The sequence below is a fragment of the Calidris pugnax genome, unplaced genomic scaffold (assembly GCF_001431845.1).
Source record: "Calidris pugnax isolate Ruff unplaced genomic scaffold, ASM143184v1 scaffold206, whole genome shotgun sequence".
In the NCBI taxonomy this organism is placed as follows: Eukaryota; Metazoa; Chordata; class Aves; order Charadriiformes; family Scolopacidae; genus Calidris; species Calidris pugnax.
Window position 1 is genome coordinate 1,710,470 of NW_015090957.1, and position 17,242 is coordinate 1,727,711.

The following is a 17,242-nucleotide window of genomic DNA, read 5'->3' on the forward strand; positions in this document are numbered from 1 at the left end:
AACACCATCCCTCTAGTCCTTCCCCCCACCCCCAGCTGATATTTAAGGGGATCAGAAGCAGAATCGCAAGGCAGCATTTAAATCAGCCCGGCTGCAAGCTTCATATATTAGTGCACCTGTGTTTCTCATCAAACGTGCTACCAAAAGGACTGGTTAAAAGTGCTTTGATCTGACTTTAAATATCCCCAAACATCAGGAACTGGAGGTATTTTAATCTGATTTTACTGGAACTGTGCCGATTTAAGGAAAACAGAGCCCAAAATTAAGTTCATATTTTCCATCAATCCCTGGAGTTTGCAAGGAGGAGATTTTTCCTGAGTGGGGATGGCAGGAGGATAACCTCAGCCCCGCCGCTGTCACGGTGCTCGGCAGGAGCATCCTCGGAGCAGACTCTGCCATCAGCTGCTTAGAGCAAGAAATCTGGTGTTCCTTCCTTTTTAGACATTTCTTTTGTGGTTTTTTTTTTCTTCAGTTTCTTTCCCTTCTGCATGTAAAATCTGAGTTTCTCTCCATAACTGTAAAGCACGTGAGACATTTTCACTGGCGGTGCCTCTTAGCAACCACCTCCTCATTCAAGAGGATGGTGTTTCTTGTCCTCAGGTTTGAAAGTGACTCCTCTGCTGCAAAATCCTGAATGTCATTTCAATGCCTGGGGTCCAATCTCACCTCACCCTGCCTGACTCCATCACACACACCCATATCCCTCCAGGGAATACTAGAAATCCCCTCTCCATCCTCCCTCATCTGCAGCCCTCCGAGCTTGGAGATGGTCTCCAGAGCATCAGTGGTCTCTCATTAGCTCCCAGGCACGTTTGCAGAGGAGTCTGGCAGGACCTAGCCCAGAGACTCAAACAAAACCCTGTTTGTTTCCTGCAATTCCTATTTTCCCTTCCCTCTGCTGTGTTTGTGCAAGGCAAAGCCGGGCTTTGACACGACACTATTATTAGCTCTTTTTCTCCTGCGTCAGAACCTCGGCCGGTGTCACCTGGCAGCGCCCCGGTGACTTGGAGCTGAGGATTCAGCCCCGAGAACAGCTTTAATAAGGAGTTTATTCTCAGGCTACCTGCTCAGCAGATGTTTCTGTTTGTTTTGTTTCATGTTTACTTTAATTCTGCTCCTAATGTGCCTTTTATAATGTCTTCTGGCAATACTTCTAGACCTGCACTGGATGGATGATAGCCTCTGTTGTTGAATGCAAAGCTGGGGCGGCTCTGAGCTCTGTTATCTTCAGATCTCTCCAGTTAGACTTAAGAACTTGCTAAAACACTCAGCTGTAAGCTTTTTTTCCCAGGACAGCCTAGGATTTTCCCCGTGTGTCTCTGTGCTCCTCTCCTTGCCCTTGCAGGAGTCATTCCATCTCGCTGCAAACCCTACAGCAGGTCCAGCTGCTGCCCCTTCAAAGCCACCTCTTACCCAGCCATGGCCTACCCAACCAGGCTGTGAGGTGCTGCAGACTCCCTTTCACTTTGTTGCTGCACAGAAAAAAACCCTAAAACTTGACTTTAAAAAGTGGGATTTTTCAAGCAAATGAAGCTGGCTGAAGCCATAGGAAAGAGAGATGTGCAAGCACAGAAAAGAATGAGGCCACTCTTGGTGTGGTGGTGGGCTCATCAAAAATAAAATGCATGCCCAGGCAAGACAGGCTGAAAGATTATCTCCCAGCCTGAGACACAAAAAAAAAAACCCAAACCCAACCATTTTCTTTTCCCAGTGGCCAATTGTTTGGCTGGACGTTGATTGAGAGCTCGGGCTCAGATAAAGGCTGGAGGGTTGGTGATAATATCAAAAAAGGCAGTTGGAGTCTGGGGCCAACCAAGTTGTCATTTCCTAATAGCGCTGCTGTCATCCAGCCTTCTGGGGCACTGGAGAGTCTGGAGGGAACTGTTAAAAAGTATTTTAAAACATAAAGTTAAACTCTTATTCCAGAGCAGTTCTCTCCTCCACAGACCCAGCCCAGCCTTCTCTTGGATATTGTGCAAAACTTCAGCATTTGATCAAAAAAAAAGAGAGAAGATAAAACATATAGGTAGAAATCAATGGAGCCTTTAAACACTGCGCTGTGAAAAAGGCTGCACTTTACTGTTGTCTTTCTGAACCCTGTGAAATGCTGGGAAACTGTTTTTAATAAACAAGAGTTCAAACAGTGGGGCTCCGTAGCCAACAGTCACGCCTTAAACTCTAAACTTTACATGAAAACTCTCAGATCCCTTTGAACTCTTTTTTTCCTCCCTGGCAGAGGATTCCAGTGTTTATGCATTTTTTTGAGATTGCTGGCGGGATCATGAGGAGGGTTTTAATATTTTTTTTAAACAATCTCCTGCCTTCAGAAACCATTAATGCCCACTAAGAAACATCAAGGCATTGCTTTGAAGTGCCTTCTGGCTACAGCCCTCTTACACTCTTTGGTTACTGTGCAATCAAATAATTAAATGGAGTCTAAAAAAATTCTTTTACCTGGTAATTAAACACCCCATGTTGGACAGTTGCAAGGGTTTTTAAAGGCATTGCAAATCTACAAAGACTTGAAACACAAAAGCACTACATGCTGCTAGAATAAGTGAGCGGACACTTTCTCCCAACTTTGGCAACCTGTCACCCGGGCGAGGACCGCGCTCGGCCTCCTCTTCCCGGCGGAACCGGGGTCAGGGCAGTGACTCCCGGAGGAGGAAGGACAGAGCACAGAGTCATAAATTAGCAAAGCTAAACTCTCAAACTTTTTTTTTTTTTTCATTTGTTTGTTTGCTTTGGAATAAGCAGTAAAGAAGAAAAAGTTGGAAATAGTATTTTGGCTACTTCATCAAATGTTGAATTACGGGCCGACGGCCATCCCAAAGGGCCATGGAGCCCAGTTTGGAGGGGAGCTGTGTCTCAGGCTCTGGGGGAGGCCGGGACAGCAATGCCACCCGCGCCAGGTGGCACGGGGACACCAGCGCTGGCCGTGGTTGGCAGGGCTCAAGCTCATCCTTTTCTGGAAGGCTGTGGAAGAACAAGGGCATTTTGGTGACAGCTTCAAAAGAGCGGGGTGGGTATTGCAATGGGGTGTGTTGCCATCCCGTGTCCAATAATAATTCCCTGGCTGGGAGGAGAGGGAAAGGGCCACCTCCTCTGCTCCTGTGGAAACTCCTCTCCCTTCAAGGTACCCTTTTGATGGAAGCTTTCTGAAACCTGGTTGTTTCACTTCCCAGAAGTTAGCTGAGAAAGTTTTCTCTGGTTCCAACCTAAATTGGCCCTTCCTTCCTGGAGCTGTGCTTTGATCTGGGCATTTGAATCTCAATGCAAAACCTGGTGCTTTGCCTGGTTTTTGCGTGGCAACAGCACAGGGCAGGATTTAACCCCTCCCCAGCCATGCTCCCCACCTAGGCCCTCCATCCACTGTCCCCTCGTTATTCCTAAACCGTATTTGGGTACCGGCATCTGTCCCAGGAGCCGTGTCTGGTCCCCAAACCCTGCCCTCCACCTCCATCCTGGGGGGCTGGTGGGAGGTTGGTTGATAGGTTGGTTGGTCTCTGAAGATGAAGACCCCTCACCTGCTGCATTATCCTTTAATGTTTTAACTTGTAGAGGAGAGACACTTTGGCGAGCAGCTTGCCGTGAAACGGTTGGAAAGGATGTTGTGTTTGTAGAGCTACAAGCAGCCTTTAGAGATGTAAGGACTTTAGGAAACAAGAGCTTTGGAAAAGGCACAAACCCTTTGCTCCGAGCTCTGCCAGGCTGCTACAGCCACCTGCGAATGCTTTGAACTGGTGGAGACTTTTGCTGGACTCCTTGCTGTTCGTATTTTAGGGCTGGATGAGACCTCGAGGGTCAGCTGGGGTCCCTGGCAGGGCTGATGCTGAGGCTTCTCTGGGAAGCAGCTCTGGGAGGGAAGGGAAGAGCCAAGGTAGGAGCATCCCAGCCACACATCCCGTTTATCCGTGACTTCTGAAGGCTTTTGGGGGGATGAGAGCTCGCTTTGAGCTGGCACAGCAGAAGGCAGGAGAAGGGGAAGGCGAGGAGAGCCGCGGCGGTGGCGGGGAGCCGGGAGTGCCGCGACTGCAGATGAGGAGGCAGCGCCGGCGACGTGCATCAGGAATGACGAGACGGTTGTTTCAAAGCAGGACGAGCTGTAGGGTTCAGAGATGTTCCAGATTCCTGCAGGGCCCAAGACAAATGTTGAAAGCCAGAATTCCCAGAGGGTCTTTCTGTTTTTCTTTTTTAAAAATAAAATAATAATAATAAAAAAAGATCTACCTGTCAAATCTTAGCAAGCGAAGCGGTGAATTAAGGCATGCAAGACTTAATGGGCTTTCTTCCCTAAAAATAGATCTTCTCATGAAAGAGATGAAGGGCATTGCCCAGGGAGGTCAGCCAAAATCATCTGAAATTATGCTATCACCTAGATCTGATGTCCAAAATTAGCCTCCTCTCTCGCTATGTGGGTTCAATGCTCCCTGAAGATTAAACGCATCACAACACTCATTTAATTTAAAAGAGAGGCTAAAACATATGGCATCCCATGGTTTAAATGTTAGAAAAATTCAGTTTGGGACTCTTGATTATGATTAGTAATATGCTAATGAAAGCAAGAGAGGAGGGAGTATGTGTGCGAGGAGGCTGGGCAAGGCTGCAGGCAGGAACTGGGGATGTTGCTGGGAAGAATGGAAAGGACCTGAACCAGAGCTGCTTTCACCAGCCAGAACCAGTCTGATCTTTTTTTCAGAAGGGGAAGGAAGATGATTTGCCTTAAACAATTCTCCAGCCTCCTCTGTGTGGGTGTTTTCTGGGCTCTGTGATTAAGAGAGAGCATTAGAAAGCAATGGGGTAGGAACCTTGTTTAAAGGCTGAGTGTTCCTTTCTTTTTTCCTTTTTAATTAATCTGAGGTTGCTACAGAGTGGAGTAGTTGGATGAAGGTGTTTGAGGAACATGAGGTTAAAGGAAGGTGAAAGAGGAAGGGAATAAAATTGCCAATAGGAGCCAAGCAAAGTGTGAAGCAGCAGATGCTCCATCCCGGCCGGCGTGGGGCCGACTCGGGGGTCAGAGGGAAGGAGCTCCCTGGGTTGGGGGGAGAAAACAGCCTCAGGGAGGCTGGGAAAGGCTGGGGGGATCCAGCAGCACTGCTGATCCCAGCACCTGGGAAAAGGAGGGAGGTTTCATGGGATTTCACCAATGCAAAGCACCCTCCCCAATACTGGCACCATTAGAAATAGTGCATAGTCTGTAGCCTGTCTTTATGTTCATGTAGAAAGGGGGAATTTTGTCACTGTTTTGGGGACTTTGTTTCACCATCTGTGAAATGAGCCTGCAGAAGGGCACTGGAAGGGTATGGTCAGCGTTGACTGCCTTGGGATGCTACGGTGGTGTGTTGTGAAGGATGGAGCCTCCCGTACCCTCTGATGGAGCAGAAGGGCTGTGGGACGGCAGCAGGTCCCTTAGTCTGTGCTTTGGTTTCCTGGATAAAGGGTCCCCAAATTATTGCTGCCTGGTCCCTGTCTCCAGTGCTGACGGTCCTCAGTGCTGCCTCATCTCCACACTCCTCCAACAAACCCCAGCTGTGAAACACTTAGGAAAGTGGGGCTTTTTTCCCCCCCCAAAAAAAGCCTCTAGGTGATGGATGCCCATGATTCCCAGCCTGCTGCTCCCTCTGGCCTCCGTGGCTTGAACGCTCCCGAGGACCGTTAAAGGTCCGTCAACGCGTTTTAATTGTGCAGGACCCAGGGCTGGTGTTTGTGTTGGCTGCTGACCCAGCCTGCAGAGCAGAGACGGGCTTTGAAGCTCCCCCGGCCGCCGCTTGCCCCGTCCTCACCGCCAATTATCCACCGGGCCACGGGCTAACGTGGGCAGGTTTACCTACCTCCGTGGGTGTCGTGGGGCTTAATGAATGTTTCCAGCGCCCTTTGAAGATGAAAAATGCTCTAAGTGTTAAGTATTAGTGTGATTTAAGCGTGTGGAGCGGTCAGGGCTCGCTCATGCCGACCTTCCTGCAGCACTGGAGAGCTGCTCGGGTTTGCTTTTGCAGAGCAGGGCTCTTGCTATTGATGTGTGTCCTCTGGAAAGACCCAAACCGGGACATTTTGGGTCCCTCCTCTGGAAGGACCCAAACCAGGATGTTTCACAGGTACCTTAATGCTGCAAATGGCTCTGCAGGCACTTTTTTTTTTTCCCAGCATGAGTTTACACAGCTTTCCTTAAACCTGATAAGCTAAACTAAAATGGATACCTGGGTCAAAATAATGTTCTTGCTCCCTCCCCGTCTTCTGTACCATTTAAAAAAAAAAAAAAAAGTTACAGTTTTTAAGCTGTAAGAGTAGAACTTTCCCACGCTGCCTCTCCATTTAGCAGCTGACAAGCCAGACCTGTAATCACCATCTTTATCCTGAGACAAGCTAAAAAACAAAATGTTTCTGCAACGCTGAGGGTAGGTGAACATTTTCAGAGTGTCACATATTAAGGTTGTGTCTAACGAGCTCCATGTCCCACTTATAATTGAAACAGAAGAGAGTATTCACTTTTCATTCATTTTTAAAAGACTATTCAAATACCCTTTCATCTCTGCTAAACAGCCTGCCATGTATTTGAAGCCATTTTATATTTTGTTTCTACAGACATCCAAAAAACAGAGGTGAGTATTTTGGAACATTGATAGAAAGATGCAAAGGCTTGTGAGGCACTGAATGGCTTCAAGCTGCCTCAAACACATTCATCTTCCCAAGAAGAATTAGGCACAGTGTGATTCATTTTAATAGCAGAAGAAAAATAATACTACGATGTAGTGCTAAGTTCCCAACCTTTGATGATAGACTAAAAAAAGAGAGAGGGGGAAAAAAAATGTATCTTTCTTCCCTTATGTTGTTGAAGTCTCCCTACACCCATCCGTTATGTCCAGCTTATCAATTAAGATGAACCCCATGAACTTCAGATGGTTTTTTTAAAACAAGGCACCATCCATTTAAATGTGTAAAACTGCCTGCAGCTCCCTTGAACTGCAGGATTCAGTCCTGAGCTCTGTGTACTCGGTGTGAAGTTGAGCCCTTTGAGAGAAGTTTTACTGATGTTTTAAATGAAGTCTTCTCATACACACAAAATAACCCAGATAATTTAAAACCTCATAGAAAAAATTGGGTGGAGAGAGGGGGAAAAAAAAAAAACCCAAACCCTAGTTGGTGCCATTGGTCTAGCAAAAGAAAGAAGGCTGGCTCTGGTTACCAACAGGACAGACCAAAAGCATTTCCACAATTGCTTTCCCAGGGCCACTCGACTGAGCTGGGGAAGGTCTGGGCAACAGCTGGGAGACAAATCCATCCCCGGGATGGGCAGCTCCCCCAGGAACAACTTAAGCTCGTTCAGCTATAAAATGGGTTTTGTACTGTACGTGGGGTGAGAGGGAAGGTGCGGGCAGGAGCTCCCCGGCCTTTGTCCTGCTCAGTCACTTCCACCAAACCTCTCCCCAGGTCACCTCGGCCACGGCAGCCAGGAGGGTACAAAGCTGGGTTTTGCTGCAGGAGGTGATGCAGGTGGATGGTTCCAGCTCCATCGCACCAGGTAAGGCCGTGACCACCCTCCATCACCTAATGACTGAGCCCTCCCACGGGCCATGGCTTTGCAGAGCTCCAGCAGCAGGACCACCACAGCCCTTTGGACATCACACCTTGGCTTCACCATCCCACCTACAGAAAGCTCTCGCTCCAGGACCAGCCCCGTCCCTCCCCATCAGGTACGTTGGGAGATGCAGTCAGACTATGCTGAACTTGCAGCCAAATTACCTGGAGGAGCTGTAAATGGTGCAGTCATTGCACTGAAACGCAGCCCCAGCCTTTGCCTTGCCTGCCTGAGCTGCAACCCTTCCCAGCAGGAATAGCTCCTGCCAAGGGTCAGCTGCTGTTCCCAGCTACCACCATACATGAGAAAAAAAAACCTTTTAAGGCATTAAGGGTGAAAAAAAAGTCAGACAATATTAATTTGAAAAATATAAAATTTTAATAAAGGCTACATCTCTTAATTACAATAATTATTGTACCAAGTAATTTTTTTTAAATGAAACTCTTTATAATGCATAATTTACAGTATAAGTAGAACAAAATGCCATGGCAAAAGTCATGAGTACAGGACTTGTAATAAAAGGCATAAAATATATTTATACATAAACCCCTTAAACAAACAAGGGAAAGCTTGAACCCTGAATATAGGGCGACGCATGGTCTGGTAACACCATGCAGGCACAGGTACTGTACTGATTAAATTTTAAAAACACTAGAGATAGTGTATTAATATTTTCACCATACATTTTTCTACAATATATACAGACTTACACAAAGTAGCAATGGCAAACAGAATGCACAGATTAACTTAATCAACACAAAACCCAACTGTAGAAATGCAAGGTCTTTCTCGGGGCGGGCGGCTCCGTCCCCGCACACCGGGCTCTGCCGGGGCTCGCAGAGCCTGGGCCCACCACCCCCATGGGTGCTGCGACGGTAAGGCCAAAAAAATCACCCGAAACAACAACAAAAAAACCCAACAGAACCACACAACCCAACCAAACCCCACCACACAACGCACCACGCGCTCCACACCCGCCGGGAGATGCGCCCCACGGCAGCCACACGTCCCCAGGCAGAAGTTGTGCTGCGGCTGAAAGAGAAGGGCTACACAAAGTCAGCCACGGGGAACACACACGGGGCTTTTTTTTCTTAAAACCTGGCTTTTGCATCGTGTCCTTTTGGTGTGCTACACAGGGCAACGGGACCTGGATGGCTCCTTCTACAGCTCCCCCAGGCTCGGGGTCTGGCTCTGCTCGGAGGCCGCAGGGACCCTCACCCCTGGCAGCAGCAAAGCAAACGCCTCACACCGCAGAAATCCATGGACAAGGTAACATTAGAGTTGCTGTTGCTCTATTGCATCTAACATAGTAATGCTTAAGACCTTTATTTCAAATTAGAGCAGCATAGATTAAAATGGACCGGTCTCTAGATGAATGGTAGGACAGTATTTTTATTTCGGCTTTTATTATTATTATTATTATTATTTCTTTAGAAAAGTTTTATCTTCACTTGGAGAAATACTGGGCACAACATCACTCCTTCCCTCCCCGCCTTCAAAAAAAAAAAAAAAATCACGAATGCACTCATAGCCAAACTCCTAAATTTTAGATAGTGGGAACAATATAAAAAAATAAAATAATCCTTCCTCCCATCACCCCACTTCCCAGCCCTCTCTTCTCCATTGTTAAAGCAGCATATCCAAAAACTGGACTTAAGGGAAAACAGACTGGTCAATAAATATCAATAAGGATTACTGTTAAGGTAAGCTATACACAGTTTCTCTTAGTCCATAGATTTCAGATCCCCAGGAAATCATATATTATGTATGGAAGTCTCTCAAACACGGTCTGAATCTCCAATAGCCAACAGTGGTCATGTTTTTAATAAATAGTTCCAGGGGTTTTATCATCTCAGTACCCAAATCATGAATAATAAATGCCATTTTTTTCCTCTAAGGCTAATTCAGCAAAGTCTTCATAGACTTCACTTTTTTTCTTCATCATTGGTTCAAAACTTTCCTTCAGAGTTTTTTTTTTTTTTTTCCTTGTCATCACTACTGTTGTGTGTCCAAAGACTTTTCTAGCTTAACTTTTCTTAAGAAACACAGATGCCATCAATCGATCCTTTCTACTTTCCCAAGAATCCTTCCTTCGTACATGGGCAGGATGGTTTCGTCTTCCCAAATCTCTTCAAACACCGCGCCGCAGTCAAACTCGTCGCTTGCTTTTTTGAAGTAGTATCTGTGGTAAGGAGAATTAAAACACAGTTAAAAAATCAAAAGGCAAAGCAAAGGATGCTCTGGCAGTTCTTTTAACCACAACATTTCCAATCCCTCCCTCCTAGGATGCTCCTCCAGTGCCCGGCGTGGCCCAGAAAGACCTCAGGGCTGCTGAGGTCCAGCACCCCCGGGGCTGCCGGGACGGCGATGGGACGCAGGGAGCAGGGCTGTGCACACTCCTCAGGGGTGACAACAGCTTCTACAGTGAGTACCTTACACACGTTGGCAGTGGATATCCTCAGCCGTAAAGAAAATTAGAAACCGCGGTGATTTCTGGTCAAATATCTTATTTAAAAAATAAATAAATAGAATTTCAAAGCAAAGCGTTCTTAAGGTTCCCCTCTTTCCCCACCTTCTTTCTTTCATGTGTTTTCTTGTTTCAAAGCTGAAGCCCAACATTAAAATTAGCAACTGTTATTAAAAGGAGAGGCTTTTTAGGCATAGGGACGGATTAAAAGAAAACCACCCCAGCTTCCTGCAACGCAAAAGCTGAAACTCTGCCGAACTCCTACTGAAATAAAAACCCAACAACCGGGAGCCTCACAACACCCAAACGCCTAATTCACATATCCATTTTAAGTGACAGAAACTCCCCTATTTGCTTCCCAGCAGTGGGAGCCCGGGGCAGCCCCGGTCCAGCCCGTGGGACCCGGCCCCAGGAGGTCCCACCGAGCACCCCGTGTCCCCGCTCCTCGGCTCCGCATCGTCATGTCACCGAGACACCCCCCACCCCTCCTGTGTCAAACAGTAAGGACCCCTCTATTATCCTGAATTAGACCGTTCAGCTTCTTGATTAAAGGTTCCTTTTATCCCGTTTGGAGCTTTCTTCCTTCTAAGGCTGCTTAATTGCATATGCCCAAATGAAGGGCTTCCATTCAGAGGGGTAGCATTTAGGGAGCCTGTCCGTCTGCCGCCACACACCTCCTCGGACACGCTGCTCCCTCCGAAAAGGGCTCTGCCATCTGATTGCCAGGGATGGAAAAACCTTCATCACATGGATTACAAGGAAAAATATATATAAAAAAAACCCCTCAACCTAACCCCTCCCACAGCCCTCCCCTGTAGATTCCAAACAGCTGGGGTTGGCAGATATCTGTTAGGGGAAAGGGGATTGCAATCATTATTTTTTTTAGAATGGGAAAGGAGATCAAATTAAACTCACTTTTACTATTAAAACTGAAAAATTCACAGCAGGGTCTTAGAATTTGATATTATTTTTTTTTAAGTGACTGTTGTACTTGACATTTTTAAAACACTCAGTAACAACAGCTTGCAAACCTATCTTTTTTAGGGTACATTAAAATTATTTTGGTGGGGGAATAAAAGCTGGCGTTTTAGTCAGAGATGAAACCAGCTCTATTTAGTCAAGGTATGATTTGGATTTATTTTTGTAAAGTCATTCCAAGCTGAACTGACACATGTTGCATCTTTAATGGCTTAGCAAGGAAAAACATCTGATTTAAGTCCTTCAGAGCCTGCACTCACTGAAGTCAATGGCCCAACTCCCACCAACTTCCACGCTGCAGGTCAAGGCCACAATTCCCCAGGCCAGCAGCCTTGAAACAAAACCAGAAAATCCCAAAGAAAGTCTGAATGAATTACAAAGAACTTTCTCTTCCCTTTCCCCTTCTCTGCCCCGTTCCAGATAACAGCCGCTCTTCCCAAGAACTTCCTCCACAAGCCCAAGCGCTGGCTGTGTTTACAAAATTTTTATTTGAGAAAACACTCTATGACCTTTTACATAATTACAACCTTACTTCACAGAGAAAAAGGGGAAAAAATAAAAAAGAGGAGGCAAAGCAAGAAAAAAATAAAAATCCTCCCCTACAACATCTTCAAACAAGTCACTCTGCTCTTATTTGCTCAGAAATGGCCTTTCCATTGAAACGTATTTTATGTGGCAAGCTTTGTGCTTTTTTTTTCCTTTTTTTTTTTTTAATTTTTTTGGGACATCTGGCACCAATCGAGGCGAGCAGGCCTGGCCTTACAGCTCTGTTTTGAACCGCTGCCATCTTCAGATTACCCGACACCACCCAGTCTTTTTGTGCGTGTGTGTTTGTTTTTTGTTAACGCCATCAGTATTAAATCACTGCTTAATTCCTTCTCTTTTTTTTGGGGGGGTGAGGGGTGGGGGGGCAAAGGGGTGATTTCCCAACGGCTGGGTTTTCCCGGGGGGCGGCCGCGCAGCTCGGGCATCGCGGGAGCCTGAGGTACCCGCCTCGCAAACTGATCCAATCAATAAAGAATTTGGAGAGCAGAGCATTTCTGCATGTCTTTGTGCATTAAATGAAAGGCAACAGCTTCAAAGACATGCTTATTAAATGTGCCTTAAAAAGAAATCAATGCCAGATGTGACCAAAGCAGCCTAGTTAGTGCCTCCCCATAACACACACGCTACTCCGGGCACTGCGGACCTCTTCCCTGAAGGTCACCCACAGTTTCACTCAAAGTCCAGCCAAAAGTCAAAGCTTAGATCAAAATGATTCCCTGGAGGTACACACATTTGTGTAATTAGTTTCACCTTGTGTCTGTGCAAGATAAAATACTGGGCACGTACCCAAGTTCCTTTTATAAATTTCTGTATTGTCTTTACCCAGGTGTAAAGGGGTGAGATCTAAGCAAAACGTTGTTTCATCCTTGTCAGTCACTTAAAAACATTTTCCAAAGTAATTACAGTCTGACAAGGCACAAATAATTGCACCTGGAGGGACTTTCAGGACACGGAGGTTTTAGGAGCCTACTCCTGCACTGGGGCATCACACACAAATGTCACAGAAAAAAGCCCAAACATAATAACAAAAAAATGGGGTGTCTTTTTGGGGGGCATTGGGACTACACAGCCACTGGAGCAGTGGCACACCAGTGATGGGGTGAGGAAAACTGGTCTGCAACTGGGGCATGAGGCTGCATCTGCCGGAGGAGGAGTGCAGCAGATTGGGAGAGGCTTTAGGGGCTGGAAAATGGCACAAGGGTGCAAGGAGCCCCTGGACCTCTCCTGGAGGTTGGCCAGGCTGGGTGCACTTGCAGGTTGCTGCCATCTGATGGCAGCTGGGTGGGCTGCAAAGATGGTTTTGGGGGCTGACTGGCAATATTCCAGCCCCAGCCCCACTCTTCAACAACCATAGATGGAGCCCAGCTTGGCTCCTCCAGCCTGAGAGCACCCTTGTGTGACCCACCTCTGAGCTGCACAGGTGGACCTTCCAAAGGTAAAGACACACCAGTGATGGAGCACCAGCTGGAAAGTCCTCATACCAAACCCAAATGACCCTTTGGAGATTAAATCAGATGCTGCCAGTTCCAGGGCAAGCACTCTCACTCTTTGAAGAAGTAAATTCAAAACTTAGAGCTGGAGCTTTCCTCTCCTGCTCACCCTACAGCAGAGGTGCCCAACAGATGATCCCACCAGTGCCCAGAACCACCAGGGAAGTACAGCAAAGACATCCACTACCAATAGCTACTGCCATGGGAACTAGAAGAGCAGGGGAAGCAGCAAACTGCTTAAACTGAGAGCTGGGCCCTGGAAACCAGACAGGCAGGGTTTGCTGGTGTTTCTGAGGAGGCACTCGGTATCGCTGGCAGAGCTCTCCCTGCAGGGCAGAGGTTTTTTCCCTAATGAAGAGAAAAGTGAGCTCGCTGCGTCTCAGCTGCATGTCCTCTCAGATGCAACATCTCAACCTTTCACTGACTGCATTTATGGCCACACTATCGCAAAAAAAAAAACCCTATTAAAAAACTGAATGAGTAGGCAAAGCAGGAGGCCAGCACCAAGATGAATGCTGACCCCAGTTTGGAAGCCAAACCCCACTGCTCCAAGTGGCTCTTGGTTTGAGTGGGAAGAAAGTAAGATCTACGGTCTCTGAAAAGCCAGGTAGATGTGTTACTGCAGGTAGACATGCTGATTCTTTTGACTTATCAGAATATACTAAAGACCAAACAAATCACAGATTCTTACCTGTAATTTCCCTTTTTGCTCAGCTGTTCTTTAAAGTGCCCAAGTGTCAGGCTCTGGGCCTTTAACATCCTCCTGTAGGGAATTTCTTCTCCGCAAAAAAAATAGGTGACAACCAACTCACTCGACTGAGAGGTGTGAACAACTGGCAGTTTCTTTGGCTCTTTGTGACTGAAAAACAGAAAACACACACACAAAACCCTCTACTTTTCCATTTGAGAACAAGCCATTTCACCACACTCCATTGAGCAGTGTTTCTGCCACACGTAACACTGGTCAGAAATATCCTGGGTGTAACCCAAAAAAAGTCAGATATTCCTGTACTCGCCACCGGTTCGTCACAACCACCTTTGCACAGCCCTTCCCTGGGCTCCCACAGCAGCTCCTGGTGGGGACAGCAGAGACCTCACCCCACCTTGGGGATGGGAGAACCAAAGGATGGATGCTTGCTGGAGGCACCAGAGCAGGACCATGGGCCAGGTGAGCATGTGCAGGGCTCACCAGGGGCTAACCTCTACCCAGCCCCAGCGCTGTGCACCTCCCATTTAAAAGGCTCGTTTCATCTGCCTTCATAAAAGGCATCTGCCAAGCTTTCTTCTCATGCTCAAAACCACCTGCAACCACCAACAGCTAACAAAGCAAAACCACCGCCAGATTCTGCACCTGAAGCACACAGGTAATCTCATTTCTCCCCGGTGAGGATAAAATTAACTGGATCTCCTTATTTGCACTAAGAAACGCTTCTTAAAGAATAATTAAAACAATATTACCCAGCAAAATGGCAACGCTCTAGTGAGTACCATGCAGCCAAATCTACAACTGCTTCTGAGGCAATGTACACTTGGCATGTCAAAAGGTCACAAAGTGTTAGTCCGCAGTAATTTAGTCTTCCTAATTTGTTCTAAGTCTTTGTAGAGTGGCTTCAGAAAAAAAGCTGCTAGCAAAGACAGCTGGTGGACTTAAGGTCAACCAATTAAAAATGAAAGGCTCTAGTCAGGTGGCTCAGTCTGGACTTCAAACATTACTCATTGCTTAAGATGAAGAGGGTAAGAAAGAAAACTTTAATTATTTAGGCCATTTTAGACCTCTCTGTAGCAGATTTCTTGTTAAAAGAACCATCCTGTAATTAGACTAATCCAATCTTTGTCCACTTTACAGGAATGCAAGTTAAAAAGAGCCAGAGACAAGATTTGAAAATGTTTTGTTCTTTAAGAAGAATGTTTGAAAGACGAAATTTCAGATATAAGAATTTCCTCTTTTCAAAGTGCAATCCATTTAATGAAAATATAATTATGAGAGAGATATATATATATTTCTCAACCCTTTTCTGTGCGTGCAATACTCACTCTTCTGTCGTTAGACTTGCATTGCAGAAAGGGGAGTTTCCCCCCGGAACGGCAGCGGAGTGGTTTCGATCCCTCTGCTGATTTGAGGTTGAACATCTGAAGAGGAGAGGGGGAGGGCAAGTGGGGAAGAAGGGGAAAAAAAAAAGAGAAAAAAAAACTTTAAAAAAAAATTGTTGAAATACAATCTTCTTAATTGAAGTCTCCTGTGGGTCGTTAAGTTCGCTCTTTGTATCAACCCTCACATGTTGTAAACAATCAAAGGAAGAATTAAAAATGCTGTGGGCTAATTTATCCTTCCATACCCAAATGAACGATAACCAGTCCAATTCTCCACTTGGTATGTAGCTGGAGTCCGTCCCAGAGGAAAAATGGGCAAATTACAGCCATCAAAAGAGTGGAAGTAATAGTCTAGGATTCAAACTATTTGCGCCGGGGCAGGGTGGGGTTGGAATAAGGAGGCTCATCCTTGGGGCTCAGCCAAGCCGTGCCGTCACACGTCCCCACGGTCCGGCCCCATGGCTGACCCTCTACCTAGAGGAGGAGGGCTCCATCCACGTCCCCCCACCGCCTTGCCCACCATCAGCCCCAGCGCCGGCTGAAGACGAGCCCAACCTGTCCCCAGCAAACCTCTGCTCCCCCCGCGGCCCCCCAGGCCCCACCGCCGGACCGGGACCATCCCTCCCGCCGCCGTTACCGTTGCTTCTGCGGCTTGGAGACCTCGGCCAGCCGGCGGCACGCTTCCTCCAGCTGCGCCAGGGTGTTGGGTGGGGTGAGCAGGGGCATGGCGGGGTCCTGGACGAAGGGGTGGGCGGGCTGCGCCCCGCGCGGGTGGCTGCCGGTCCCCCAGGGGTGGTGGCGGCCGGGGGCCCCCTTGGCGAAGTCGGAGCTGTAGGCCTTCTTTGTGCTTTGTGTGCTTGGGGAGGGGAAGAAGTCGGGTTAGAAAAGCTGGAAAATATGACTTTAATAGCAGCTCCTATTCTGCTCGCTCCCTCTCAAAAGTCTGTCATAACATGAAAGGAGGTTTATTGCCAAAAACATGACATTTTTGTGGTTTTTCTGGTTCTGCGGAACAGCTTTTATATTAAACCGGAGGAGCAAAGAGTCTCATTTGTTTTTAGCGATTGTAAAAATAGACAGCCCATGTAATATATAAATATTTACCGGGAGCGATATTGCTGTAGACAGCTGCGTATTTACCTATGGGGCTTGTGCTTATTTTGTCTCTCGCTCTCCAGCATCCACTGCCAGACGTTCTGTGCCCGGTCCGCCTCGCCCCCCGGGAGCTGCACCCCGCCGGGGCCCGGCAGCCCCCCGTCCCCGGCCGGCAGGGCGACGCTCTCCGCTCCTCTGCCCGGCCTCTTCGGCAGCGTCCCCGTCCTGCTGGTGGCAAAAAGGGGACAGGAGCCCACCGTTAGCCCCCCTGGGCTGCTGCGGGGCTGTCCCCACCAGCCCCCTTGCAGGGGGATGATGGGGTGACAGTTTGGGGTGGGTGCGATGGAGATGCTCAGACTTACCCGAAGGGCTCCAGTGGAGGGAGAGGGGGGTCCGTGCTTTTGGGGTGACCCTTGCACTTGGGGTAACAGTAGTAGTCGCCGCCCGCCGGGCAGCAGCACTGCACCCGCTGAGCCGCCTCCGCTTCGATCTGCTCCTTCGTCTTGGGCACGGTGTGGTGGTGGATGTAGTGGTGGTGGACGTGCTTGGTGGTCTGCTTGGTGACGAATCCCTTGCCCACCAAGGCGCAGGCGGCCGGCGAGGCCACACTGGGCTGCAGTTTGCCCATTGGCAGGCGGTCGGGGGAGCGGGCGCGGGGGCTGTGCCGGCCCATGCCGGGCGACTGGCAGCCGGGGGTCTTCAGCACACGGGAGAGATGCTCGTCCAGGATGGCCTGGGGGTCCTCCTCGTAGCTGCCGGAGGGCAGGAGCGAGAGCGGGTGCTGCGGGTGCTGGGGGTTCACCATCTCCCGACTGCTCTGCAGGCTGGCGGGGAGCTCCGAGCCCTCCTTCTCCTCATCCTGCCGGCCAAGCGATGGCGAGAAATAAATGCACGGGGACGGGGAGCTGGCGAGGACATCCCACATCCCCCCCCCCCCGGCCCCCAACCCCAGGGCGATCGAAACGGGTTCCTCCCCCGGGGCAGGAAATGGCCCCCTCC

At 48.2% G+C, this 17,242-nt stretch overlaps 1 protein-coding gene across 2 annotated transcripts in view; it reads right to left on the minus strand.

The window, feature by feature from the left end:
- Positions 1 to 7,935: 7,935 nt before the first annotated feature.
- Positions 7,936 to 17,242, minus strand: part of AXIN2 (axin 2) — a 24,487-nt gene continuing 15,180 nt past the window's right edge. The window contains exons 5-10 of one of the 2 annotated variants that reach the window (XM_014952279.1): positions 16,606 to 17,102; positions 16,289 to 16,471; positions 15,786 to 16,004; positions 15,092 to 15,187; positions 13,749 to 13,916; positions 7,936 to 9,758 (exon numbers count right to left, since the gene is read on the minus strand). In XM_014952279.1, coding sequence (XP_014807765.1) covers positions 9,632 to 9,758; positions 13,749 to 13,916; positions 15,092 to 15,187; positions 15,786 to 16,004; positions 16,289 to 16,471; positions 16,606 to 17,102 — 1,290 coding nt within the window. In that variant the 3' untranslated portion in view covers positions 7,936 to 9,631. The remainder of the gene's footprint in view (positions 9,759 to 13,748; positions 13,917 to 15,091; positions 15,188 to 15,785; positions 16,005 to 16,288; positions 16,472 to 16,605; positions 17,103 to 17,242) is intronic. The other variant, XM_014952278.1, reaches the window with a different exon arrangement.